The 26,355-nt window shown below is 52.1% G+C and overlaps 2 protein-coding genes across 3 annotated transcripts in view; both read left to right on the forward strand.

The window, feature by feature from the left end:
• Cngl (Cyclic nucleotide-gated ion channel-like) overlaps positions 1–5,983 on the forward strand; it is a 52,967-nt gene extending 46,984 nt beyond the window's left edge. Inside the window, exons 23-26 of the mRNA XM_037235327.1 lie at positions 347–439; positions 5,160–5,185; positions 5,731–5,927; positions 5,960–5,983. Of these exons, the coding sequence (XP_037091222.1) occupies positions 347–439; positions 5,160–5,185; positions 5,731–5,927; positions 5,960–5,983 (340 nt within the window). The remainder of the gene's footprint in view (positions 1–346; positions 440–5,159; positions 5,186–5,730; positions 5,928–5,959) is intronic.
• On the forward strand, positions 5,892–26,126 carry LOC119112265 (uncharacterized). 2 transcript variants are annotated; one of them, XM_037236372.1, is made up of 6 exons: positions 5,892–6,153; positions 9,531–9,635; positions 16,737–16,805; positions 18,922–19,098; positions 22,169–22,315; positions 24,926–26,126. In XM_037236372.1, the coding sequence occupies exons 1-6, from the start codon at positions 6,055–6,057 to the stop codon at positions 25,352–25,354; spliced, it is 1,026 nt and encodes a 341-aa protein (XP_037092267.1). In that variant the 5' UTR covers positions 5,892–6,054; the 3' UTR covers positions 25,355–26,126. The 2 variants fall into 2 exon arrangements, with proteins under 2 accessions (XP_037092267.1, XP_037092266.1); XM_037236371.1 differs by lacking the exon at positions 18,922–19,098.
• The last annotated feature ends 229 nt before the right edge of the window (positions 26,127–26,355 follow it).

Genomic DNA, 26,355 nt, shown 5'->3' on the forward strand with positions numbered 1-26,355 from the left:
TCGGGTGCTGGACGATCTGTCCGGCTCGCTGCTGCCAAACATCGCCTGACGTCAGGGTTGAAAGCCTGTTTCCGCTGCTTCTCTCTTGCTTGCGCTTTGAAATTGTGGGACAACACTGGCGTGTTTTTTGCTGTTGTGTGCCCAGCGAGATATTGCAAACACATGGGCGCTCCATCATCTGAGCGACTGAATCTCGGCCTGGCGATGGATCACGTCCGCCTGCCGGCGGCCGGCCGTGCCGTCCGCCTGTGACGGCCGCGGCCGGTCTGCCGGCCGGCGGCGGGCCGCTGTTTGCGCCCGGCTCGCCCCCGGCCCGGTCTGTTATCGCGCCGCCGCCGGCCGGCAGCGGTGACGCCGAGCTCGAGCTGACGGCCTTCTCGTCGGACGAGCGCCCCGACGAGGACGGCGAGCCGAGGAAGAGCCGGCGCGCCTCTCAGAGGTGGGTCGCGGCGCCCGGCCGCCTCGCCCCCGGCCCCGCGCCGCGGCGCGGACGCCACAGGGGTGGCGTCCTCAGCCCACGGGTGGATGGCGGCAGCCTGTCGCAGCGTAGGCTTCAGCATGCTTCGACGGCGTCAGGCGACATGGGTGGGGCATAGACACAGACTGTCAGCATTGCAGTAGGAAACAACTCTGTAGCAACATATTCAACTGTTTCATTTTTTAAGGATTTTAGTTTTTCCGCGTAGAACCTCGACCTGCGTTTTTCCGCGCAGATACTGCAAGATATCGATGGAGCCTAGAGACGGAGTACCCATACAGCTTAGTTGTATTTATTCTTTATATCCTTCCAGTGTTTCAGTGTCTATAAGGGACATAGCAAATCCTTCAACCCTTTAATGATGTTCGGATTCTTGAAGCCTTAAAACACTGTCTCAGACTTGTGCTCAGCTCGAACCAAATATCTAGCCGCCTGCCATATGATTGCGTCGCTATATTGGTGGCGGTTATCTATCTCAGTTTTACTATAAGCACTTCTCCGTAAGTTGTTGAGTGCATTTGCTAGGAACATTAATCACATAGATAACACAGAAGTAATAGCCTCATGCCTCGGAGAAAACCGGGAGAATGGAGAAATAAATGCGTTGATACATAGGCAGCGTGCCTTTATCGAAACAATAGCAGAAGCAATGACTTCTGCTATTGTTTCCACAAAGGCATGTTGCCGAAATATGAGAGCATCTATAGATCCATTCTCCCGGTCTGTTTCCCAGGAATGAGGCTATTACTACTGTCTTATCTACACACTTTTCCGTTCACCTCCAACTGTCAAGCATACCAGTCCGCAATAAATCCAGCTCAACAATAAGTCCCTTCAAACGACCAAGCACCCGCCCGACTCGTCTAAGCATGGTTAACCGCGAACGCGACCTGCCCGCAGTTACCCGCGCTCACCCACCCACTGATGCGCGCGGTAGCTCCCGGCAGCCCTCGTGCATGCTGTGCTCAAGTGTTTGGTCGCATCGCAATGCCAGTACATCGTCTATGAGGGACATGTTTTGGCTTCTGTCCCTACACTCCTGGAGGCGACACCGCCAGGTGCATCCTGTGTGCTCGAAACGCGGTCTGCCTTCAACGTGCTGGAGTCACGGGGCTGGCAAATTGCCGCTGAACGAAACACTGTGTCCTGCAAGTTGGGCCCCGAACCGCAATCACCGCACGTGCTATGCGTTGGAGGGACGCCATGGGCGAGTGGCCTATTGGTTCGATTACATCCACGCGAGTGCCCGAGTTGGAATGCGACCGCGCATAGCTGTGAACATGACCATCGCAGTCGCTGGCTCTCAGTAAAAGGATGTCCGAGTTGGAATGCGATCGCACATAGCTGTGCGAGTTTGGTCATAGGTTTGGTAGTAGGTTTGGTCTTAGGAGCGACAGCCTGGTATGACTCATGTTTTGGACCAGTTACACGTCTTTCGATGGGACAGCGGTGATTCGATTTGAAACACTGTTTGAATGCAGCTATCGAGGGGGAAAAGCCTTTCGTCTGCGTGAAACATCCATCCGTTTTTCAATCATTCACACATGCATTCACATTTCCCTCTTTCAATTATTTGCGGACATGTGTATCTGTGAATAGCTTTCGTTTTCCCCACATCCCAGCCCTGACCAAGGCAGCACGATGAGGTAAGTTTAGAGCGCAGCTAACTGAGTTTCTGATCGATCCAACCAATGTGCTTTTGGTTCTTTCCCGCGGGATAATCAAGGACTGCTAGGTCCTACGCGCCACGAGCGTCAGATGATGCTCGCTCGGTTGCACATATCGCCCTGCCCCACTTCCCTCCGTGACAGCTGTGCGGGGCCGCTCCTCTCCAGCTCCCGCTGAGGATCCGTCAGCGCGCTGGCCGTCAACCGCCACCCCGCACGAGGCGCCCCATTACAGTGGCAGCCGCGGGCTGTGATGTCGGGAGGCAGCGGTCGTGCTTTATCGATCACCGGCACGCGGCCGACCGGCGCTGGCCCGGCGGCGAGACCGGCCGGGTGGACAGACCACCGGCGACAGCGGGGCTGACTGTGGGGACAGACCACCGGCGACAGCAGGGCTGACTGTGGGGGCGGACCACCGGCGGCAGCAGGACTGACTGTGGGGACAGACCGCCAGCGGCAGCAGGGCTGACTGTGGGGACAGACCGCCAGCGGCAGCAGGATTGACTGTGGGGACAGACCGCCAGCGGCAGCAGGACTGACTGTGGGGACAGACCACGCGCAGCATGGCTTACTGTGGGGACGAAGACCGGCCAGCGGCGGAATGACTGCTGTGGGGACAGACCGCCAGCGGCAGCAGGACTGACTGTGGGGACAGACCACCGGCGACAGCAGGGCTGACTGTGGGGACAGACCGCCAGCGGCAGCAGGACTGACTGTGGGGACAGACCGCCGGCGACAGCAGGGCTGGCTGTGGGAACAGACCACCGGCGGCAGCAGGACTGACTGTGGGGACAGACCGCCGGCGGCAGCAGGGCTGACTGGGGACAGACCGCCGATCGCGGCAGGTGTGACCGTAGGAGGGTTGCCTTTAGGGGCCTCCGCAGAGTGACCGCACGCTGGTACTGACAGAACGTGGCCCTCACTGAGATGCCCATTTTTGGGGACGCTTTGTAAAATTGCTATGGCTTTTCAAATAGGTATGCTGGCAATCGTCTTAGGCAGACGTTAGCCTTTGCCCCGCTGTGGATTTCTTGAAAAATCTGACAAATTTTCGATAAGGCCTGCCATATTTTCTGTACTTTTGACGGACAGTTTAGCACATTCTATAAAAAATGAGCCGCCGTTCGGTTCGATCACGGAGTAATAGCGTCATGAGGAATTGCTTGTTATTATTTGTGTTATATAATTATGAATTACTATTTTTGTTTTATGTACAGGAATCTTTAGTTTTATCTCTAGTTGTGGGTGGCTTCGACGTGATTCACTGGTCGTGCGACTGTGCCAGCCCGGATCAGTCCTAATATTCGAGGCCATTACAAGGCCACCGGTCATTCAGCAGAGGTCATGTGAATTCAACTTATGAATGCCACGACAAAAGGATTTGTGGTGTCCATTTGTGGTACGTGATGTGGTAGCGACTAGCGCATTCGCCAACCATTGACTTCTCCCGTGGCGGCGTTCCCATTAAGCCATGTGGGTACTGCTTCGCCAAATTTCAGAGTCCTGTTTAGCACCTTTACAAAAGTATTTGTATACTTGTTAAATATGCTTGTTACGGTACATTTCAATGCATTCATAAATGATGGTGATGATTTGGGGTTTGCGGTGCACTGACTACAATGGTCTTACGACGCCCATAACGCATTGATAACCTCAACTAATATATGATCATCTATTATGTGCTATTATGTATTGCTACGGCGAAAATTTGCTCGGAAATCTTTCATGGCAGCATATGTGCATCATGAACTGCTCTCTTTGTTGCATTTTACGTTGATTTTCCCCACTTAAACACGGCCCGGCAACACCGAGAACGTGGCACTAAGGCATGGAGCCAGCCTAAGCCACGATCCAACTTCTTGACTAAGACCAATATGTCGCCAGGATGTCGACCGGGGATGAGCATTTTAACTTTGGCTATTTGGCATCACCAACCGCGCTTGAAAATGACGCATATCAATGTTTGTGGTATTGATGCGAGTGAGTGGAGTACCTAATTCATATGTTGCTTTCTATCAGATGGTGGCGCTAGGGTTCACGCAACTAGCACTGGGATCCCAGAAGGAAGGAGTCTTATAGGATCAATGGGTACTGATCCCAGAAATCCATCCAATCAAAATGCCCGTTCTAAATTTTAAGAATGTTGTGGATTATTCATGAATTTCAGTCATTCGAGAAGTCTATTAGCTTGACGGCACGTGGAGAGGAAAACATTTATAGCTGTGGATTTCCGCAGATGGCCAGATCTCCTTTCAGTGTTTGAGCTGCGCCAGGGACTGGCACCGCCAATAAGCTGCTGTAGGCTATGGTGACCAGAAAAGCGGAAACATAATGTGCAACAAACTGGCATGAACTTTGCGGCTCGACTTGACGTTGACCTGACCTGACTCGGCCTTGAACTTGATCTTTTTGAACATCATTACACGGTTCTAGCCTGCAAGAATGCTGGTGGTGAGGGGCCGTAAAATCGTTAGATAATTCGTGTTACATCAATGCATCTCGCGTAGCCAGTGACGTCAACAGTCAAATGCCATATCTCCACTTTACGATTCATGAGTGAGATTGACAAAGGCTATAGATTACCGCTTGATGGCTTACGATCCGACGATTCAATTTTGGAATCGCAAAGGTATTACTGCCCCAACCACCCGCCTCAGCCCCGCCCAGGCGGTCTTGGTCGGCGAAATACCCCAGGTCGATGCCGGGTTGGCCTTGCCACCAAGCAATGACGTGCATCAGGTACCAATCATGTGCCACTTAGCATCATCTAGGAAGTAGAAACAGAATATGCCCGCCAAATTTTCACTATTGAGAACGACATGCTAACACAAATAACATGCTTACACCGCACCGGTAACAATCACAGTGACATGTTAGTGAACAACTCGACCGCACTCCACCAACTATCTGTCCAATCACTGCCGCAGCGTTGCGGAGCACGCGGGACAATGTCATTCAGTGGGCATTGCCACAGTCTGCAGCCGCTGCAGCGCCGGCCGCTCTGCTGACCTCAGTGTCACCGCTTGCCAGGCGTCGGAAAGTGGGCACCAGTCAACAGAGCCCGCTGTCGCCGCCGCCGCCGGCCGAGCCGGCCGAAGCGTCGCCGCCGGCCGAGGTGCTGGGCGCCGGCCTGCCGTTGCTGCAGCGGCTGCGGCTGCTGCGCGAGCGCGAGGCGAGGTCGGCCGCCGACGAGCGCGCTGAGCCGGAGCCGCGACCCGCCGAGCAGCGGCGCGGAAGCGGCCTCAGGAAGTGCCCGCCCGTGCTGAAACTGCTGCAGAGCCGCTGCCGCGGCGAGGCGGCGGCCGATGTGGACGCCGGCTGCCACGGCCGCTGCTGCATTCAGCATGTCCGCCGCCACGCAGACGGTCGGCAACCCGACGACCGCTGCGGTCGGCCCGGACTGCGAGGCCGCCGTCGTCCCCAGCTCTGCCGCTGCCACCGCCAACGCTGCCGTCTCCACCGTCGCCGTCCCCACCGCCCCCGCTCCCACCGCCCCCGCCCCCGCGCCCGCCCCCGCCCTCGCCGCCGGCGGCGGGGACGGAGCCGGCGGTGAGTCTCAGGGCTCGCCGCGCGCCGCGCGGCCAGCCGAGCCCTCGCACCCGCTCACCAACCCGCTCAGCAGTCCGTCGCGCCGCGCAGCTGATGACACGGTGTTTCGCTGCGACGGGCGCAGCATCAGCGACGTGATTCACGGCTCGGTGCCGTCGGTCGGCTCGCCCACCGGCTCGGACACGTCGCAGCGGCGCGGCCTCAAGAGCATCCTGCGCCGGCTGGGCGGCTCGGTCGACACGTCGCCGCCGGTGGCCGAGTCCAGCGTGCAGGGCTACCTGGCGCGTAAACGCAACTTCATCAAGTCGGTGTCGTTCAACCAGACGACGCCGCCGGGCTCGGTGACCTGCCTCGCGGGACATGCTGCCCGATGTGACGTCACAGACGCCTCAGGCGCAAGCGCCCAGCCCGCCCGGCGACCTGCTCGCCGAGATTCGCAGCCTGCTCCACGAGAAGCTGGTGAGTTTCGGGCTGCTGTGCAATCTCCCGATGGAGTTATTGCCAGCCGTGAGAGGCGGCTCGGCCGCCCCGTGCTCGTGCCACATGCTGCAGCTAAACCTCGCGGCGTCCTTGGCGGCGTCGTTCGATTGATGGCTGTTGCTGCGTGCCAGTGACAGCTGACGTTGTTCGGTGAAGGCGGGCTGCCAGGCCGGGGACCGTGCTGTCAAGGACATGGCGTAAAATATCTAAACCGACCCAAGATGCGACATGGGATGGGCTCCACAGTATGTCCGACTTCTGAAACCAACTTTCTACTTTGCGCTGTTGTCTGGATGCACTAATTGAGCTTGCGTTCTTACCCTGCTAGCGTATTGCACGAACTTCTCCCAGATGGCGCTGCCACGTCATGCACAGCTTCACATGCCAGCTGACACAGTCATTCAGGCCATCACCAGGCTGTCATGTGTCGCCCTGACACTCCTCAAATCATCCCGCATTATCCATAACACTGCGAGCAAGCCACTCCGTTTCAGACAGCATTCTTTGCTCAACACTCAACATTTTGCTGGACTTCCATCGCGAAGGTCTACAAACAGCAGCTTTCAAACCGGCAAACATTGGGGTGGTTCACCTTCGGCCGTTCTCTGTGCAAATGCACAACTCTGCAGCTAGACCCCGCTGAACCCCCCCCCCCCCCCTCGCTGTGGCTCGCTCTCAGCACTGTGGACGCCAGGCGGCCGCAGTCGGGCGTTTCGCCTTCCCCATTTGTGGGTGCTGTCAGGGCCTATCAGTGGATTTCATTGGCCATTTGCAACCCCCAACGCCGAAGCCTTCGACCTTCGGGCCGGACCGATGCGTCGGAAATAAAGCACGACGGCCCGGCCGGACGCGGGCGCCTTTTGGCAATGCGCCTTTCGACAACAGTGGCCGTTACTCTCACGCCCCTATAGATTATACAGCAATGACGACACCGGAAATGTGTCTGAAAAGCCGCCATGACGCCTGAAGCATTGGGATATGCATGAGCAGAAGGCAGAGACAGCCGGGTGGGCGCGGCCTCTCATCAGCTGCCGTGAGTGCTGAACATCAGGCCCATCGAATATAGGCGACGGCAACATGATGATGCGGAACGTGATGGGGGAGGGGGAAGTGCCGTCCACATGATAACACAGCCGGCAGCTCACGCTTGGCTGACGCCTGATGGTGGAATTAGAAAAAAATGGAGCGCAATGCCAACCCTGCCGGCTCTGCATTATCCAACATAAAAGGCTTCTGTCTAAATGAGTTCAGCCAAGATAATATTTGCTGATACCGGATGCTCCTGATTCGCTGGCACTAGCTGATTCTTTAGAGATAATTTCTCTCAAAGGCAATAAATGCATGTTCCACTCACCTCTCCACACCCACCGTTGTACATTGATGTATGGTCTATTTGAGGCGATGAAACGAAGCAATGGTACCAAGAGAGCCAAGCAGTCAAAACAATCATCGATCGTTTACTTAGTCAATTAGCATTTTACGCTACGTACTTACGTCTCTTGTAATCATGATCGAAGGGTTTGTAGGCCGTTTGGGTACTCAGCTATTGACTAAATTGCTACGCATCGAAATGCTCATGGTGAAATATTACATAGTTACTACAAAAACATGTGGCGCATATAAAAATAAAAGCGGAGAGTTTTTTTGAATGACATAGAAGCTGCACATTTGCATGTGCCTATCAAGGCACATACAAATATCTGAAGAGAAAATTGGACCTTGCCATTGTCATTATTACATGGTTCGTAATATTTAATTAGGTGCTTGAACACTTTGTCGACCACAGAAACTTACCTCAAGCTTTTTCTGTCTTTGAAAATTCTCCCTGATGTTGAAGGTAACCAAAAGTTACCTTATTCAAGTTACCTTAGATGGTTTGAATAATGCAAGTCAGTGCTCAACAACAGTACATTTCTCACCGATGGTCTAACATGGTACGCGTCGAGACCAGTCCACCGGCGGGGACGGGTTCATGACCCCAGTCTGACCCACTTCCGGTAACATGCTCCCAATTCAGTCTAACCGGCCTCTGGGGATGTGGATGTGACCTGGGTCTGACTCACCTCTGGGGATGTGGATGTGATCTGAGTCTGACCCACCTCTGGGGATGTGGATGTGACCTGAGTCTGACCCACCTCTGGGGATGTGGATGTGACCTGAGTCTGACCCACCTCTGGGGATGTGGATGTGACCCGCCTCTGGGGATGTGGATGTGATCTGAGTCTGACCCACCTCTGGGGATGTGGATGTGATCTGAGTCTGACCCACCTCTGGGGATGTGGGTGGTGTGATCTGAGTCTGACCCGCCTCTGGGGATGTGGGTGTGATGTGACCTGGTCTGACCACCTCTGGGGATGTGGGTGTGACCTGAGTCTGACCACCTCTGGGGATGTGGGTGTGACCTGGGTCTGACCACCTCTGGGGATGTGGATGTGACTGAGTCTGACCCACCTCTGGGGATGTGGATGTGACTGAGTCTGACCCACCTGGGGATGTGGATGTGACTGTCTGACCCCTCTGGGGATGTGGATGTGACCTGAGTCTGACCACCTCTGGGGATGTGGGTGTGACCTGAGTCTGACCCACCTCTGGGGATGTGGATGTGACCTGGCCTGACTCCCTGGGATGTGGATGTGACTGAGTCTGACCCACCTCTGGGGATGTGGATGTGACCTGTCTGACCACCTCTGGGGATGTGGGTGTGACCCACCTCTGGGGATGTGGGTGTCTGAGTCTGACCCACCTCTGGGGATGTGGATGTGACTGAGTCTGACCACCTCTGGGCGTGTGGATGTGACCTGAGTCTGACCCACCTCTGGGGATGTGGGTGTGATCTGAGTCTGACCCACCTCTGGGGATGTGGATGTGACCTGAGTCTGACCCACCTCTGGGGATGTGGATGTGATCTGAGTCTGACCCACCTCTGGGGATGTGGATGTGACCTGAGTCTGACCCACCTCTGGGGATGTGGGTGTGACCCGCCTCTGGGGATGTGGATGTGACCTGAGTCTGACCCACCTCTGGGGATGTGGATGTGACCTGAGTCTGACCCACCTCTGGGGATGTGGGTGTGACCCGCCTCTGGGGATGTGGATGTGACCTGAGTCTGACCCACCTCTGGGGATGTGGGTGTGACCCGCCTCTGGGGATGTGGATACGACCTGAGTCCGACCCGCATCTGATGTTGTAGATGTGACCCGAGTCTGGGATGTGGATGAGACCCGAGTCTAATGATGCTGGTGTAACCTGTGTCTGATCTCTTCAGGAGATGTGGATATGACTTTAATATGATGATATGGTTGTGAACTAAGTCTGGTGATGGGATTGTGACTTGAGTCTGGTGACTGTGGCCACAGACGGAAATCCACGAATCGCTCAATGCCCGGATGGAGTCTCTGGAAAACGAGATGAAGGAGCGGGACCGCATTCTCCAGGAGATCTGCTCACGGCAACAGTGTCAGGTGAGATGGAATCTGCTCACAACAGCGTTAGGTGAGATATGGATGTGATTATGGCAACAGTGGCAGGTGTGACTGAGATGGGATTACGGCAGCAGTGTCAGGTGAGATATGGGTCTCATCAAGGCAACAACGCCGGGTGAGAAAGGGATCTGCTTATGGCAACCATGTCAGGTGAGATTTGGATGTGCCCACAAAGGTGGCAGATGTGATAGGGATGAGATTACGGCAACAACGTCAGGTGAGAAAGGGATCTGCCTGTGGCAGCTGTGTCAAATGAGACAGAGATCTGGGCATGGTGGCAGTGTCAAGTGAAGTAACTACGCTAATGGCACCATCTCCATTGAATCCTGCAGGCTGTGAGCTATTTTGCAAGCGGCAGCCAGAAGTCTTGTTTAAAGACAATATTCTGCTGTCGTTTCGAGATGGACGGGTTTTGATCTAAGTGAGCTCGGAAAAGAAAGTTTGTCGCAACAAAGCCTTTCGGACGGGAAGCATACTCATACACTTAATGCATTTTACGTCGCTTTCCTCTTTATGGCAAACCCTATGTGACTGCTTCATGCGCCATGCGTTTGGCTCGTGATTAACAGTCATTAATGCTTGCACTACCGTTAGGGCTATGTAAGGCTCATCGGAGGCCCGCACCCAAGTTTCTTCGCCGTGTCATACTCAGCGCACCGTGTCCTTCCCTCGAGCGATGCTCTCGGCGCCATTTCCGTGTCACTATCGCCGTTTACATATGTCATGGCCGCTCTTACACAGTCCGATGTTTACTAAACAGTCAGTTTTCTGAGGCGTGATGGATATTGATATATCTAATCGCAGTGACCGCTGACGTCTACACGCCTGTTACCATCAGCTCAACGTTTAAGCCCTCTTGCGCACAGCAACTTGACTGTGATAATCCCCATTCCCGAGCAGTGTTCTCAACCGCTGTCTTAAGGCAGGCTTCCTTTTGCAGTTGTATTAAACCCAGTTTGCTAGTCGCCAATGGTACGTCTGCCCCCTGCAGATTAGTAGTTATTCGCACTGCTCATGTCAACGCTTAAGGCTCACAATGGGACCATTTGCTAAGTTAAAGACAATCTAGCAGGACCTCTTGATGCATCAAAGGTTGGATACTGTCGTTGCGTATCTATAGTGTTTTTATCCGTATTAACAGTATAATAACTTCAGGAGCCTAATGCTGTTCCTTGATCGAATTGATCAAACTCCGCACGTTGAAAAGAACGACGTGGCCCGATAAACAGCTCGGTTTGATATTATTCAGCTATAAAGCTTTGATGAGCCAGAATTGCATGCAAGCGTTGCAGCTCAGCGATATTGTTCACCACATGGAGCGTAAAATGTGGGTTCACCCCCGAGGCTCGAACCCGAATCTCCAAAATGCCTGTTCACTATGCTACTATCATGCTGGCCGTTATGTGCTGGGGATTTATTCGTTGCACGCCAGAAACGCATTACAGAGATCAAAGTTCGGGTCGCAATGTGCCACCACTGAAGTTTTACGCTTGGTCTGGCGAACAATATCGCCAAGCTGCTCAGCAACCAGGCAGTGTCGTACCGTCCCAAGTTGACAGCTGAGAGACGGGCGATGACGAAGGTGAGAGTTGCCTACTGTTTTTGGCTAGATGATGCCGAAATCTGAGATAATAGAGAACACGGGCAAACGTTTGCGTAAATGCTCTTACCGTATCCTACAGTGCACCATGGAATCTTGTCATGAGCTTCATCCCAACCCGGCGACAAAAATCTATAATTTCTAGTTGGTCGCTCGGCTCAGTGACAGGTCAGCGACAAATCAGTGTATTTTCTATGGCCCGGCCAGCCGGCCAAGTCGCTGTTCTTACCAGCCGACTCTCAGGGTCCCAAACTAGACAGCACAAAATACTGAAAGAGATCTAGATATGGGGACTCATCTGGCTGCAGGGGCATGCTTCAGTCGTTGCGAAGCGACTGATATGAGGTGGGCGGTGACTTTCAATAGTGTTGTATTGCCCGGCTTTCATTACGCTGCGACTTTGCAAGCGGCATTCGCATTACTGTGTCAGTGAATACCTGCCTGGGGCTTAATTTTTGGGCCGCGTATACTTTGTTGGCGTGCTGTAGTTCAGCATCCTGTTCTCAGCGATGAGAGGCATTCACAGTTCAGGCCAAATGGACGAGATGATCCGGTCGCGGCAGAAATTGATCTGTGATTATCCAGACTGTCTTCTCAAGACACCGAAAAGGGTGCTGACTCATTGTAGCAGTAACAAGCGACCAGCCGTTCTCCCTAGGAAAACATTCGTGGGTTTGATGTTGAAGGCCCATGGCATGCCTCATTAAGGGAGTGACGGGAGCTAAAGATGGTCTTAAGCGTCAATTTATGTCATTTTTGTTCTTGTACTAATTGAGAATGGCTACCAGTCGCATAGATCTGCAGATCAGGGGTGTTCCTAGCTTCCTATTCAGTTCAGGGCTCTAACCTCCTCCTAAGTTTGTGAAAAAGTGTGCCAATCTGGGAGACAACCTTACTTGGAGGATAGATCGCATAAGTTTTCAATGCTCTCCTAACTTATTTTCAAAAACTATGCCGCTGCCTGAAATGCAACTATTTTATCAACGTCTTGTTAGCATTTAAACAATTGTTTACAGTTCAACCTTTTGTTAATATGAGTCTTAGTTGCTGGAAATGTATATGATAGCCAATGATGTAGGCAATGAGAAGGCAGTGAGAAGTGAGGGGTTAGCTGGTTTAGCAAATGTAGGCGATGAGGAGGCATTGGGGTGCAGGTTCCGTTGTCATCTTCCCTTTACCAAGAGTTTTACTCCAAATAGCAAGAGATCTTGTGGTATTTTGGTCCAGTTGTCATGGGAGTTTAATGAAATACTGATATTTCGTTATCGCTGAGGACAATGTTGGCTATTACTGATGATGGCATCCCTACTGAAATGGGACATCTCTGAAAATCAGTCATGCCACAGTGTTCATTCATATGCATAGCCGCCTTGTACTGTGAGCATGGCATTTGCAAGGCGGGAAATGTGATATATTTCATCATTGTTTTTGCGAACACTGAAATGAAAATTGTCCTGATCGAATCCTTAGCATAATGACTTGATAAACTAAGCACCGGTTGTGAACGCAGACAGCACACCTTTTATGCAACCTGCATTGATCGTGAAATCAATATAGCTTGTGTGGTGGTGGCATGAGGACAGGCATGTCAATTTTTGCATGATTATGGGAGGTAGCATTTCACGGGCCCCTGCTCAATGAATAAAGCCCAGAGAACATAGGTTTTGTGTCATGGTTGGAATTTTCATATATTTTTTTAAAAAATTTTCCAGCCAGAAGTGTTGTGTGGGAGGAGGAACCAGCATTGACTCAACTCAACTCAACCCAACTTGGGTGTTGGGTAGGGCCCCAGAAATTAATCAAAATTAGGACTTCTGCATTATGCATGGTAAATATTACGAGTAAGCTAAGATTTGTGAGGCACTTATCGTGCGAAGGTCGATTTTGGCTTGCCGGTCGAATTTCTACTAATGTTTGGATGTTGGTAACAAAATGTTAGTTCTGCTGTACCAGCCGATTTTTCACGATCTGAAACGACAATTTTTATATCCGCATATGTACAGTAAAAAGTATGGTATGTAGATGGCACGTAAACTGATGGTACGCAATAATATCAACTCTTACCCTGAATCGCAGGTTTTCATAAGGCTGACTGATGGGGGAGCGACCCCCTATCCTTTGCAAACTGATAGGGGTACAGCCTCGCGGAGAAAAAAGAGAATTATCTTTAACAAGGTCTCGCTATTATTAAAATTATCATACTGCTGATTGACCCCACTAAACCAAGTCTAAGGTCAAATGCTCCTGAAATTCAAATGATTCCAGCTTTGCGTATTCATATTTACGAAACCATGCGGCACCAAAACGTGGAACATAAAGAGGCGTGCTCCTCGCTTATTCATCATCACAGTGGTATATATTTTGTCTGTTTGAACCCATGCTTATCATGTAAAGTTTCGTTAACGTAACAGTGTCAGCTCTCCGCGCACGATCAGCGGAATCGTCCCTTGCCACCCGCCGCCCCCACCGGTTTTGGATCGTCTCGCAGAACTCGTAAAACCATTGCTGCTCGGTAACCAGAAACGCTAGGAACACATTTTTTGGTGTTCACACGCACAATAGATGCCCCAGGGGGTACCAAAGATTTGAGCGCGGCCACACAATATGTGTGGCTGGTATCCTCAGAAAACCTTGTGGAGTAGCACCGCCTCCCCCCCCCCCCCTCGCCCGCCTTTCCGGGCGAGTATCTTGTTCACAACGAACTAGCAGCCTGATGTGGAGTTCGTAACATATCTCAATATAATGGACTTGTTTGGACACAGCGAAAGGCGCCCGCTAGGCAACACATGTCGTACCAGGCTTGGAGCATGCCTAAGGTACGGTGGAGAGTTTGATGACGGCTGAAACGGGGCTCGAAGCGCACACGTTATTTTCATAAAAGGGCATGGCCTCTTAGAGGCCGCCATATTTGACGTTATTTCCAGTGTCACTTGCCACTGGTTCGAAATCTGCCATGCATTCAGCTGCGCTGGCTGTTGAAGTCCTTCGGTTTTTTCGCGGTCGAGCGAAGTAAATTCGGCCGTAGACCGAGCTGAACATGCGCTAGGGTGGGGTCAAATTGACCCCCATCAAGGTTTTTCCATAATGGCTTCCGAGCGGCGTGGCGCAGCCACGCCAAATATTGCAAAGACGTTGAACATTAAATGGCGAATCGTTTGGTTTTAGAAAATGTGGATGTACCTTGTAAGATCGCTGACCTACAGTAGGTCAAAGTCAGGCCATGGATTCTGCGAAGTCAATTTCTGGAGAATCGTTTAATCTGATGCACCAACGGAGTGTTAGACGAGACCATACATGTCTGAGATACTTCCTTAAGCAACGCAACAATTGGATGAGCGAAGTCCATTGACTTAAGGTGAGTTTTGAAGGTCAGACCAAGGTCAAAGTCAATCTGTTTTAGTACTCTAAGGCCTGATGTATGGGGTAATTTCTGGGGCCCATTTCGAATTGATTGATAACAGGAATCACATTATGCATCTTTCATGTACGTCTCAGAGTTCATAATAGGACAGTGACCTAAAATGGCCCAGGTCAACATTTTGTTTCGGAACATAGTGAATAACGTAGTGTTTGTCGCTTATTCAAATGCAAAACTCAAAGCAGTCTTGTAGGATCTTGGTCACCATGACCTTCGAAAGGTCAAACGAAACGAACAGGCCACTGACCTTAAATGATCATGTGAACTTTTGTTTAGAACAGATGTCTAGGTACTGGGGGCACTTTGGAGACCAATCTGGAGGTTGACATTTTTTGATGTTATTTGACCCGAATTTCATAACCTAGGAACCTTAAACTTTGACCTGATTGAGTTCAGGTACAGCCCAACACACTTTGTAAATTTTGTGTCTCTAGCTCTCCTAGTTTCTGAGACCTCAGGCGGTCAAAATGACCCCCACCCCGAGCGAAGGGTATCCAACCGGCCACCCGGGCGCGTGTTGAACGTGAGACCTCGGCAAGTCCCGAGGCTGGGAGAAATCTGCTGTTGTGATTCGGCTATCCCACAGTCTGAGGCCGGCATACCTGCTTTCCTAGGAACAGCACCTAGTTTAACATAAAGTAAAGGGCAACGCATAACTGAGCGTTTTGGTTGCGTGCATGGTACTGCAAATTGCTGTAATGAAGGAGGCTTTCGATGATAGGCTGATTTCTGATGACGTCATTGGGCATGGACTTCATTACCATTTTGTCATGTGGTATTGCGCTGCGCTGCTGGCGACAATTTTATCTGCAAAAATTCGGTCAGCCACAAGAAGAACACGTTTCCATCCATGCTCTCGGCAACCGATGCCAATGGATGTTATTAGTGAATTGGAAGGTGTGCCTTTGGTGAGAATTTAACTAGCGGAGGGCCAATTAAGCGGAATTTGCACATTGATCGCAACTAAAATCGCTTTTACAAATGGCCGGCTGCTAGTCCGGTTAGAGTATTCAATCGTTATCGATAAACTGGCTATCATCTGTGGTTTTGGCACATCAATATTCTCGGCAGATGGTGGTCATAATGCACGTGGTCACGGGCCTGTGTAGCTCTTCTCGTCAGATCGGTCTCAGTTTGGTTCCAGCGTCCCGCATTCAAAACCAGTTTCTGGAAGGGTGGAAGTGTCGATTCTGGTCGATTACTTACGCAGCGAGAAGTCGGACAGGCCTTCATATCCGATAGTGGGATAAAGCCGGTACATTTGCTGACACCGTGCGTTTGGCTTCACGTCTTCGTCTACTTTAGTCGCCGAGATCTGAAATCAGTCTTTAAAAACGCTCCGAAATCAACGGATCCGACTCATTTGACCCGCGTTCTCCCTCATAAACACAGTTGTGTGTGTCGGTACAGGCTGGTAACGGTAACAACAATAGGGGGCTAGTAACATCACGTAATTTCCTCCCATAATTTCATCATTTGATGTTCGCTTGGCCAGCTGCATTTTTCGTTTTTGCGCCCAGGCGTTTGCGGAAGCTGAGTAAGTCGCCACCATAAGTCTCAGCGCGGCATGATCCGCGACTCTTTTCAAGTGTGCTTTCAACACCAGCTGTGACTTCATCCCGGCGACGGTGTGACCCCCGTGCCCGACGCTGACGCGTCTTGATAGTCGCTTGGTATTCACGGCGTTTCCACGAAAGCCACGGAAGCGGATGAGGATGTAAAAGAAATTCTCTGATGAATGTGATGCACTCCCACCGACCCCGGCGCCATATTTACTTAAGCAGCATAAATACGGTGGTGGCTGGGCCGCGGAAATCCCTGGACGACGGCGGAATGTCAATTAGCCGACACATACTTTGATGGCAACCCCTTCCCCCCCCCCCTTCCGCCCGAAGAAAAATCTGGCGCCACTTGATTCTGCGCCTTATTCAACAGCGCTTCAAAGACGGAAGCCGGTGATTAAACTAGCTAGTGGTGGTTTCGGAAGCATCACTGAGAACGCCTTCGCATAGTCCCTACGTAGTTCGGGCGAGTGGCGCTCACGTGCAGGGTCCTCCGGCAGGAGCTGACGCCCGCCTCCAGCGAGACAGCGTCCTCGCCAGACAGCACCAGTGACCAGACCTGCTTCACGGTGAGAACTCGGCGGCAGTGCGGCTGTCGAGCCCGGAGGAGCTGCCGTGCCGGCGCTATCTCAGACCGACCCCCGCTTCGCGCGGCTCAGAGCGGTCATAGTCCCCCGTCCAGCGGGACCTCTGTGCCGCCCCCTGGCCGGCGGTCGGCTGTGACCGGAGGGCCCGGGCGGCCGCTTGAGCCGGGTGGCCCGCCGTCTGACGGCGGGCGCCGGCCGGACGCCCGCCGGCTCCGCCGCACGGCTCCGGCCGTCGCTGCCATAAATCGTGAGGAGCTGTTGTCGGCCGAGCCTCGACGCTCGTCGGACGCCGGTTTATTGGGGTGGCAGGCGGACCAGAGAGCATCTGCCGGCCGCCGCGGCTCGAGCCAGATGGCCGCCGATGGCTGCCCAACGGGCGGTCTGGGCCACATGGGGCTATTGCCAGACCGCTGCAGCAGATGTCATTTGCGCAACGGATAAGGCTACGTGGGGCGCGGTGCAAACCTTTGCGCCGTGTTGGGTTTATGTTGTAAGGTTGGTGCGCTGCTCATGGGGCTATCAGCCTCTCAGAGGTTGGGATGAAGAAGTGCTACCTCAGGATCAGGGTGGGATGTTTTATTTTTACAGGCAATACCCAGGAAACGGGTATTTTACGGGCAATGCTGTGGAGAGTGACAAAACCCTATTTGCTCCCAACTCGAGACAGTTTTTCAGCCCTACGGACAATAGCCCGGACGCGCCAGGCGGCTGTGAATGGCCATATAGCTCCGAACAGGCAGGCTGAGATAAACGTATGTCGTCGGCGGTGATTGCTCGTCTACCTCCTCGGGGGGGGGGAGGAGCAGAGACAATATTGCTGTCTGGTGCCTGCCAGAGATTACAGAAAGTGCCAACGTCTCGTGGCGTTGTCTGCCTAAGGTCGCAGGGAATGTTATCGTCGTGCGTGGGCCAGATACCAGATAGTGTGGCACTGACCAGCGCTGGCAGGGGTCACAGAGCACGCCGCGTGTCACAGCATCGGTTCTGGCAGATATGGCTGCCCGCTCCGCCGTTCCGGTCACCGTGCCACTTGTGTCAGATGTCAGGGTGTGTCTCATCCTGTGGCTAGTGGATGTCTCAGCGTATGTCGCGGTCCTTTGTTTGTCAGAGGTCACGGAGCGTGTCACCATGCCTTGCCTGCTAGATGTTACAGCGCTCATCACCGTCCCATCCCTGTCAGAGGTGACAAGCGCGCTAGTGAGATGCGTTTTAAACTCTGCCAGACTTTATAGCGCATGCCGTGGTCCTGCGTCTGCCAGAGCTCACATCGTGTTTCGCGGTTCTGCGTCTGCCAGAAATCAGTGCGCGTTCCGCGGTCTCGTGTCTGCCAGGGTTCACAGCGCGTTCCGCGGTCTTGTGTCTGCCAGGGTTCACAGCGCGTGCCGCGGTCTTGTGTCTGCCGGGGTTCACAGCGCGTGCCGCGGTCTCGTGTCTGCCAGGGTTCACAGCGCGTGCCGCGGTCTTGTGTCTGCCAGGGTTCACAGCGCGTGCCGCGGTCCTGCGTCTCCTGAAGTTCACAACGTGTTCCACGGTCACGTGTCCACCAGAGTTTATTGTTTATTTGTTGATTTATGTCATAAGCATTCCACAGGCGAAAGACCAATTACAGAAGCAGTCCAGTTTTAAGAACAGTTTTAACTACACAGCGCGTGCCGCGGTCCTGCGTCTGCCAGAGCTAACAGTGCGTGCCGTGGTGCTGTGTCTGCCTGAGTTCACAGCGCATGCCGCGGTCACGTGTCTGCCAGAGCTCACAGCGCACGCCGCGGCCACGTGTCTGCCTGAGTTCACAGCGCATGCCGCGGTCACGTGTCTGCCAGAGTTCACTGCGCGTGCCGCGGTTTTGTGTCTGCCAGAGTTTACAGCACGTGCCGCGGTCCTGTGTCTGCCAGTGTTCACAGCGGGTACTGCGGTTCCGTGTCTGCCAGAGTTCACAGTGCGTGCGGCCGTACCGTGTCTGCCAGAGTTCACAGCTCGTGCCGCGGTCCTGTGTCTCCCAGAGTTCATAGCGCGTGCCGTGGTCCTGTGTCTGCCACAGCGCGTACGGCGGTCCCGTGTCTGCCAGAGTTCACAGCGCGTGCCGCGGTCCTGTGTCTGCCAGACTTCACAGCGCGTGCCGCGGTCCTGTGTCTGCCAGAGGTCGGACTCGGTGGACTCGGTCGTGCCGCGGCTTGACCCGTGTCGGCCGCGGCAGAAGTCGTGGCCTTACGAGCAGGAGGCGGCCGACACCGGGTCCGCGCCGGCCCGCCAGTCGTGGCACTGCCGCACCAGTATCGTGGTGAGCGCACGGGAGCAGGCGGCGGCGGCGGCAGTGGCGGCGGCGGCGGCGTGACCCCCGCTCGTGCCACCTCTGTATTGAGGCATCTGCTTGCTCGCGCCTGCCGTGTTGTGCTGTTTACGCCCCGCGGGTGATGTGGAGGCGTTGGGCACAGGTGTCTCGAGGAGGCACGGTCGACCGCTCGCAAGTCGCAACCGTTGTGGAAGAGTATGTGATCGCCTTGAGTAGTTGTGTTCGGGTGTTCGCATCGTTTCATTTTTCGGCTGATGCAGCTATTGTTGGCTGCACACGGGATTGCGATGATGTTGTAACATGTTTGGCGTGGTCTTGTGTCGTGGCATGGGCCGTTTCGAAGTCAGCTGCAGCGGGACAATTGTCAACATTATGTTGCTTCGAGTCTTAATGGACCCGCGCAATATATACGGATTTCAGTTGTAACGGACCTTCTGCTGCCGATAAGGCGACCAAATCTGTCTTCCGAGTGTTTGTCACATAATCTCTGATACATTTTTGATCTTGTGGTATTTTCCGGTATGTTTAGGAAAGCATAGCAGTAATGCGCCTGACTTGGCAATCAGCATGGCTCTTGGCTTTATTGCGATCTAATTGATTGATAGTATGGTACGTAATAGCTGGCAATGCCGATCATGACCAGACTCAGATGTGTCATGCCCCCTCCAAATTGTACTGTTGGAAAATATGTACCTTTTTACGGCAGATCTTATGTTCACTGTCCACCCTAGCTCCATGACCCTTGCTTTGATCGATCCTGACTCGTAGAGTCTGGTGTGAGACCGTAGGCTCAAATGTTCGCTGAACCCACTAAAAGATCCCGATTGGTGACACAGCGTGCTCCCAGTATCAGCCCTATTGCATTTCGTAGGCATGAGGTGGCTGCAAATACGACGCTATTCCCTAGTTGCGCATGCAGGTTGGCAAGTTTGCATTTATTATTGTTATTTATTATTGTGCTTCACTTATATCTAGCCAAGCTGGTAAGGATACGTCGGACTCGCGGTTCTTCTCGATGCATCGGCCTGAAGAGGTCATGGGTCAGATGGAATGCGTGAGGCGTGACGTGCGCTTTTGCGTTTCTTCCGCTATGAAGGTGTGACGTCGTTGTGCGCATCGCCCGATTTTAAGTTTCAAGGATAGTTCGCAACTCGCCCATATCATTGCCGGAAAGAATTGTGTAAGTTCATGACCTTAGATTACAGAACATCCTCTGCTTGGTAAAACATTTTCTTTGACTAGCAAGTGCCCCCCCCCCCCCCCACAGTCAACGTTTATCAGGGGCCATGGGACAATCCCGTCATGTTTTTGGAAGATGGCTTGCCGCTAATACACGCTGAGTTTAAAGAATAATCCAAAATAGCGTAACGTCTGGCGAAGAATGTTACTTGTGCATCCTCCTCAAAGCATGCGGCGATGCGCTCTTAAAAATTCCACAAGGTATTTCTGTTGGAAATCAGCCAATGTTGCCATTTCATCCAGATGTATGTAAAATCAATCTGAAGAAAACAATTGCAATATTATGTGCAAATGTTCACGAAGTATCCTTTTGTTGTGTGCCGGAACATACTTTTACTTGCTACGTTCCTCATGCTTACTTCATACATTCCTAGGCCCACACCATCTCCATTTCTACTACCTACCCCCCCCCCCCCCCCCCCACAATGTTTGTGGGCTCTAATGGGGATTACATGTGCACTCTCCAGTAAGTTGGCTTTTATTTTCCTCATGATTTTCAAATTCGATATGAGTTGGAAAACGAAAAAGCCGCACGCATCCTATCCATCCACCCGCGTAAACAATATTCCCCGGCAGGAAACAATGGCCGTCAAATAATCCTGCCAATGTCCACGAAACCAGTCTCTGACGCATTTGTGCCGCTGCATCGGCTCCATCGCTATAGCACCGGCGTGATACTCGGGCGCCATCGCGATGGCGCTCGGACATGTACCGGGGTCTGGCGCCCAGCTGTTCAAGGAATTGTCTCAGATGAGAGTGGTGAAAGGCATGCTTGGGCACGGCTCAATATGAATACAAATAAAATTTAAATATGTTCTGTTAGGTGTCAATTATGGTTCACCTGAATGCGTAAGCTTTCCATTACATAGCTTGTATTGTGAAATGCAATAATGTTGCGTGAATGGCTGCACACTACAGCCTCATTATAGGTCCTGGTTAATGTTCCGATATGTTACCTAAATTATTGGTTATTTTGTCTAATCAGCTAAGGCTAGAAGTGATTGGCGCATTCTTTTTGTCATAGTTTTATTGTGTGTGGCATACTTCATGTCGCTCTCCTTCCACATCATTCAAAAATATTGATTTACTAGTGTGTTTTTAGATGGATACAACACAGTAAAACAAAAGCTCCCGCATGCTCTTTTTTCTCAGAGATCGTATCTAGTTCCAATTATCCGTTTCATTGATTGACACGGTTATCCGGTCAGGAATCGACAAGATCAGTTCTTGATTATCCGGGCAGAGAATGACACCATCAGTCATTGGATAGGATTCCCTAGAAATCCTAGTCAAAACTAAATTCCTAAACTAAACCACTAAACTAAACTAACTAAAAGAAAAGGAATAGAAATCCTAGGAATCTCGTCAGGGATTGTCATGACCAATTCTTGACCATCTTGTCAGTGATCGACATGAAGAAATCTTCATTATTCGGTTAGGGATTGCCATAATGAGTTTTTGGCTATCCGTTCATGGATTGGTGCCACTATTCATTAATAAACGCACCCGAGACAACACGAACGCGGTGTTTACAGTATGCTTTGCACCCTGCTGCTTTGAATCTACGCAGAAGCAGACATCATCTTATGACGTCCAAAGAAGCACTTGAACTCCATTGTTCTATCGACTTAACAAAAGGCTATTCCATTGCCATGGGCCTCATACAATGAAGCTCCTTTCCCTCCTGTTCCTGGCAAGCATGGGGGCGTGCTGGTGTGATGTCTGTCCGGACTTTGAAATGAGGGAGTGCGAGAAGAGCACAGAAAGAAGGGTTGATCTGGCCCTGCCGCAGATATACAGTCACACGCTCGTGTTCTAGGAGGACATGCAGCCGGACGAGCTGTGGAAGCTGGAGTTCATGAACCGCAGTCGGGACCACACGGTCGTGGATGTCGGTTTGTCCGACTCCGATCAGGCTGCGTCCGACGCCAGCGCCTCTGCCGGCGGACAGCCTAACGACTGGGAGGTTAGTTCAGTAAATGGCCGTCAGGGTTTACAAGAAGAAAACTGCTATTGTGGGTTCCAGGACAAAAGTTTGTGTAGAAATAGTGCGTATGCGTTAAGTATGTACGAAAGTGTCAATAAATAAATGCACATAAGGGATAAAGTTCGTGTGGCAAAAGAACTTCGCAAAAATTTGTATGTGAACGCTCGTATGATGTCAAGTACGTATGAAAAATGTTCGTTTCCACTGAAGTTCGTCAGGACAAATGTTCTTTGTACAAATGTCGTATGCACAAAAACGTACACAACGTTTGTAAGCAATGAGACGTACGTAAATGTGCAGAGTGGGGACAGGTGGTTTGAGGAAAATACGTACGCAAAGGTTTCTGAGCAGCGTAGGCATGTGGGCAGTGGCCGTGGGTACACTCCACTTTCCGAGGATGAACATAAAGCCTAGGCGATGCATGGAGAAAAATGAAGTTGGGATTGTGAGCGATACTTCTATTTGGTGTGTTCCAGTACAGACTGATCACCAGGGTACCACATTATGCAGCGACGGCTCTTAAATTTCGCCGAAGTTTGGTTCCCTGGGATGGTTTAAGCTATGTCGAGTGAGTAATATCTGCTATATCCGGCGCGCGGTTTATAAATGATGCTCCTGGACAATGTTGTGTCGGGTGCAGACAGTGACCTAATCAATGACGATGCATCAAATCGGGTGCAACTGATGCATCATTGTGACTCTGAAGTCCGATTTGCTTGATGTAAGCAATCGTATATCGGCTGTCCCATGGCGCGCTGCCCGTCGTACTCCGCAGGCGGGCTGACCCGTTGCACCCGTCAGCTGGCGTTAGTGGTGCGCTCAGGAGGTGTCAGGTGACGTCGTTGATAGAGACGTCGTCAGGGTGAATGATAATGAAGGGGCACAACAAACTGGGTGGGTGATCTGCAGTGGGCATGTTTTATGTGTGTTTTCTTAACCTACATTGCCCTCAATCCCAGCATCATATTGCACAACGCCAATTGATTCTAGCTTATTTACTGGTCGTCTCGGAGCGTGAAATTCATGTCATGAAGAGTCGGGTCAGTCATAATACCTGACCAGACCCACACCCTTGTCACCTTCCACCGTCATCGCCTACCACCTTTCCCTAGTAAACGGGATACAGTGGCCTCCACGGTGATCATTCATCCAGCACCTGACACCAGGAATAAATATTTTCACTTCAACGTTCAGCGCTCATCAGTTTTGTGTAGTTTTGCGTGCGTACTATCGTCAAACAAACTCCATCCCTGACGAACATTTTCGTACAAGCTTCATGTTCTACCATCAGATATTGAAATGCGAACCTTTGATAATATTTTTGTGTGAAACGAGGGATATTCTTGACTAGCATTCACATTTTGCGCCCGAAGCGTTTGGCTGCCAGCAACTGCTTGTAACTTTTTTATACAAACTTTTATGCGCACGAAAATGTGTGTTACCAAATTTCTTCCTGACGGATGTTCTGTCATATCATGTTTATCCATACGTGCTCTTGGCATTACGAACTTTTTCCTTTGCGAAATTTATGCCCTACTTACTTTGTCCTAACAACCATAAGGCGTGCGTAGTTTTCTAGGTGTAATGTTATCCGCAATCTTCTCTTGCGTGGTTGGTAGGGCCATCTGATCACATGCTGAGAACAACTGGGGTTATAACATATTGTAGCGCTGCCAGAATCTGGAAAGCCCAGTGCATTTCGGACTAAGCGGAGGGAGAAAAGCCAACGGCGCGTTTCATCGTCCATTAATTAGTCAAATATTGTCAGTGTTGTATATGAGCTAGTGACAATCAGTTAAGACAGGCGGGTTTGGCTTCAATGTAAATGCACATTTTCCTTCTTTGTTCTTTGTTCTCTCAAACTCTGGATGCTACCTAATAAACTCTACCGGCTGGCTCTAGCGCTGCTGTAATGTCTTTACCGTTGACCTGGCTGTTCAGCCTAATGTTGCTCCCGTGAGCCTGCGCTACTGGTCAGCGGTACAGCGCCACCACCGCATGTGGTGGCGCTACTGGTCAGTGGTAGTCATGTGGTGGCGCTACTTGTCAGTGGTAATTCATGTGTCGATGCCACTGGGCAGTGGTAAAGTGAAGTGTTGGCGCTTCTGGTCGGTGGTGCGGTGACGTGGTGATGCTGCTGGTCAGTGGTACATACTTGCGGTGGCGGTACCGGCCAGTGGTAGCCATGTGGCGGCGCTAGTGGTCAGTGGTACCGTCAGGTGGTGGCGCTACTGGTCAGTGGTGCAGTCGTGTGATAGCGCTTCTGGTCATTGACACGTTCATATGGTAGCATTAATGGTCGGTGGTACAGTTAGGTGGTGCTACTGGTTATTAGCACTATCTGCTGGTGGCGCTGCTGGTGGCGCTTACCAATACTAGGGCAGCCGGCGATACCACCGGTTGGCGATGACCACCCGTCGCTGGCATAGTCGAAAGAACATGGGTGCGCATGTTCCATGTCTCACGTACATCTCGTAAAAGGTTAACGTTGTGACGTATAGAAAGAATTAACCGTAAAGGGAGGTTTGTTCCTTGCACTGCTGGAAAGCTGCCACACCGGCGGTCACAGGCGCTGTGATGACTCCGCAGGTACAGATGCTGGTGGCCGAGATGGACCGGTCAGAGCGACAGCAGCGGCGCAGTCTGGTGCCGGATCTCACCTTCTCCGAACTGGAGCTGCTCGGTCGACTGGAGGGTGGTCGGCCAGCACGCTCCACCGTCGGCCGCATGGCCAGCATGGACGCCGTGCACGTGGCCGGCCAGGCCGAAAGGTGTCGCCTCGGTCGCAACGCCAGCCTGCGCGAGAGCTCGAGCTCGCGGCGTCGGCCGCTCCGCAAGCGCGAGCTGGTCACCACCATGTCGGACACGGCCGGCGCCTCGTTCAACAACAGTCGCGCCCAGCACAGACCCCTGCTTCAAGGCGTCAATGGTGACTCCAGTCGCGACAGCTCGCCCGCCACCAAGGGGCGCGCCAGCGGCTCCAATCCTAGTCAAGTGGTGGAGTCGGTGGCGCTGTAGATGGCGCTGTGTGGCCTGTGTGAACTATGGAGCGATGCTGCAGTTCAAAACTCGTGCGTGGATCGCCGGGGGTTTCTCTGAGGCCTGAACGTGGAAATCGCCTGCTACATGGCATTACTAGGACAGCATGAAGTGGTCTAGAGAATAAAAGTAATTATCGGGTAAACTTGAAATCCTTTACTAGAACTTATTCTCCATGATATACGTGAGTGCCAATGCATGCAGTATTTTATCATACTGATTATTCTACAGTCGCGTCGATAAGAGTGCAATATGGCGCCGAATGACATCACACTGGTTTTACGAGGTTGATATAGCAAGGCGCAGGTCATTCGCAGCCTTCAGTCGACTGTGTTACGACGCCGTCTGGTCACCCGGTGATGTGTGCGACAAGTGTTATGAGATTTGTCCGTGCTGATGCGAGCTGTGATGCGGATGCTGCATTCACAGGGGATAACAACGCTTGACCATTTCCGCAAACGAGTCAATGTGGAATGAGTTTTTCGAGTACCGAGATGTGCGCATGTTGAAACATGCTGCGAGGTACAGCAATGCGAACACGAATCTCATGCTGTCAGCTCATTCTTGATTTAAGTAATGCGTGTTGTCTGGTAATAACTTGTGTGTGATTCTCAATTGTGTCGACACACGGCATTGTTTTGTTCTCGATCGTGTGTGCTGTGGTCAGTATTATTTCGTTGCAGATGCAGCTCCGTACAGTCCATTTCATAAGTGCGACGATTTTTCAGTAAAAAATAAATCACCAACATGAGGTCGCACTGTTGAATCAAGACCGCCTTCTTCACGCCGACACGTCAGTCCCACACGACCCGGCTGCCGGCTGACTGGGCAGCAGCCGGTGGTGATCTCACGCGCGGGTGCAGAGACCGTGTCGACATTGTCCGTCTATCCCGCCGGCTCAAGCTCGTCAGCGGCGCTGGCCTCGGAGCTATTCGCCCTCCGGCTCCACCTCCGCCTCTTCCGGAGAGTTCTCGTCCTCG

The sequence above is a fragment of the Pollicipes pollicipes genome, unplaced genomic scaffold (genome assembly GCF_011947565.3).
Source record: "Pollicipes pollicipes isolate AB1234 unplaced genomic scaffold, Ppol_2.1 Scaffold_7261;HRSCAF=8764_pilon_pilon_pilon, whole genome shotgun sequence".
Taxonomy (NCBI): domain Eukaryota; kingdom Metazoa; phylum Arthropoda; class Thecostraca; order Pollicipedomorpha; family Pollicipedidae; genus Pollicipes; species Pollicipes pollicipes.

What these genes read in the sequence shown, in the direction of transcription:
- LOC119112265 (XM_037236372.1), top strand. Translation starts at nt 6,055, where the DNA reads ATGCTGCCCGATGTGACGTCACAGACGCCTCAGGCGCAAGCGCCCAGC. An exon ending in ACTGCCGCACCAGTATCGTG is followed by an intron (nt 19,099 to 22,168) that starts GTGAGCGCACGG and finishes CTCGTGTTCTAG; the next exon opens with GAGGACATGCAGCCGGACGA. An exon ending in GACAGCCTAACGACTGGGAG is followed by an intron (nt 22,316 to 24,925) that starts GTTAGTTCAGTA and finishes ATGACTCCGCAG; the next exon opens with GTACAGATGCTGGTGGCCGA.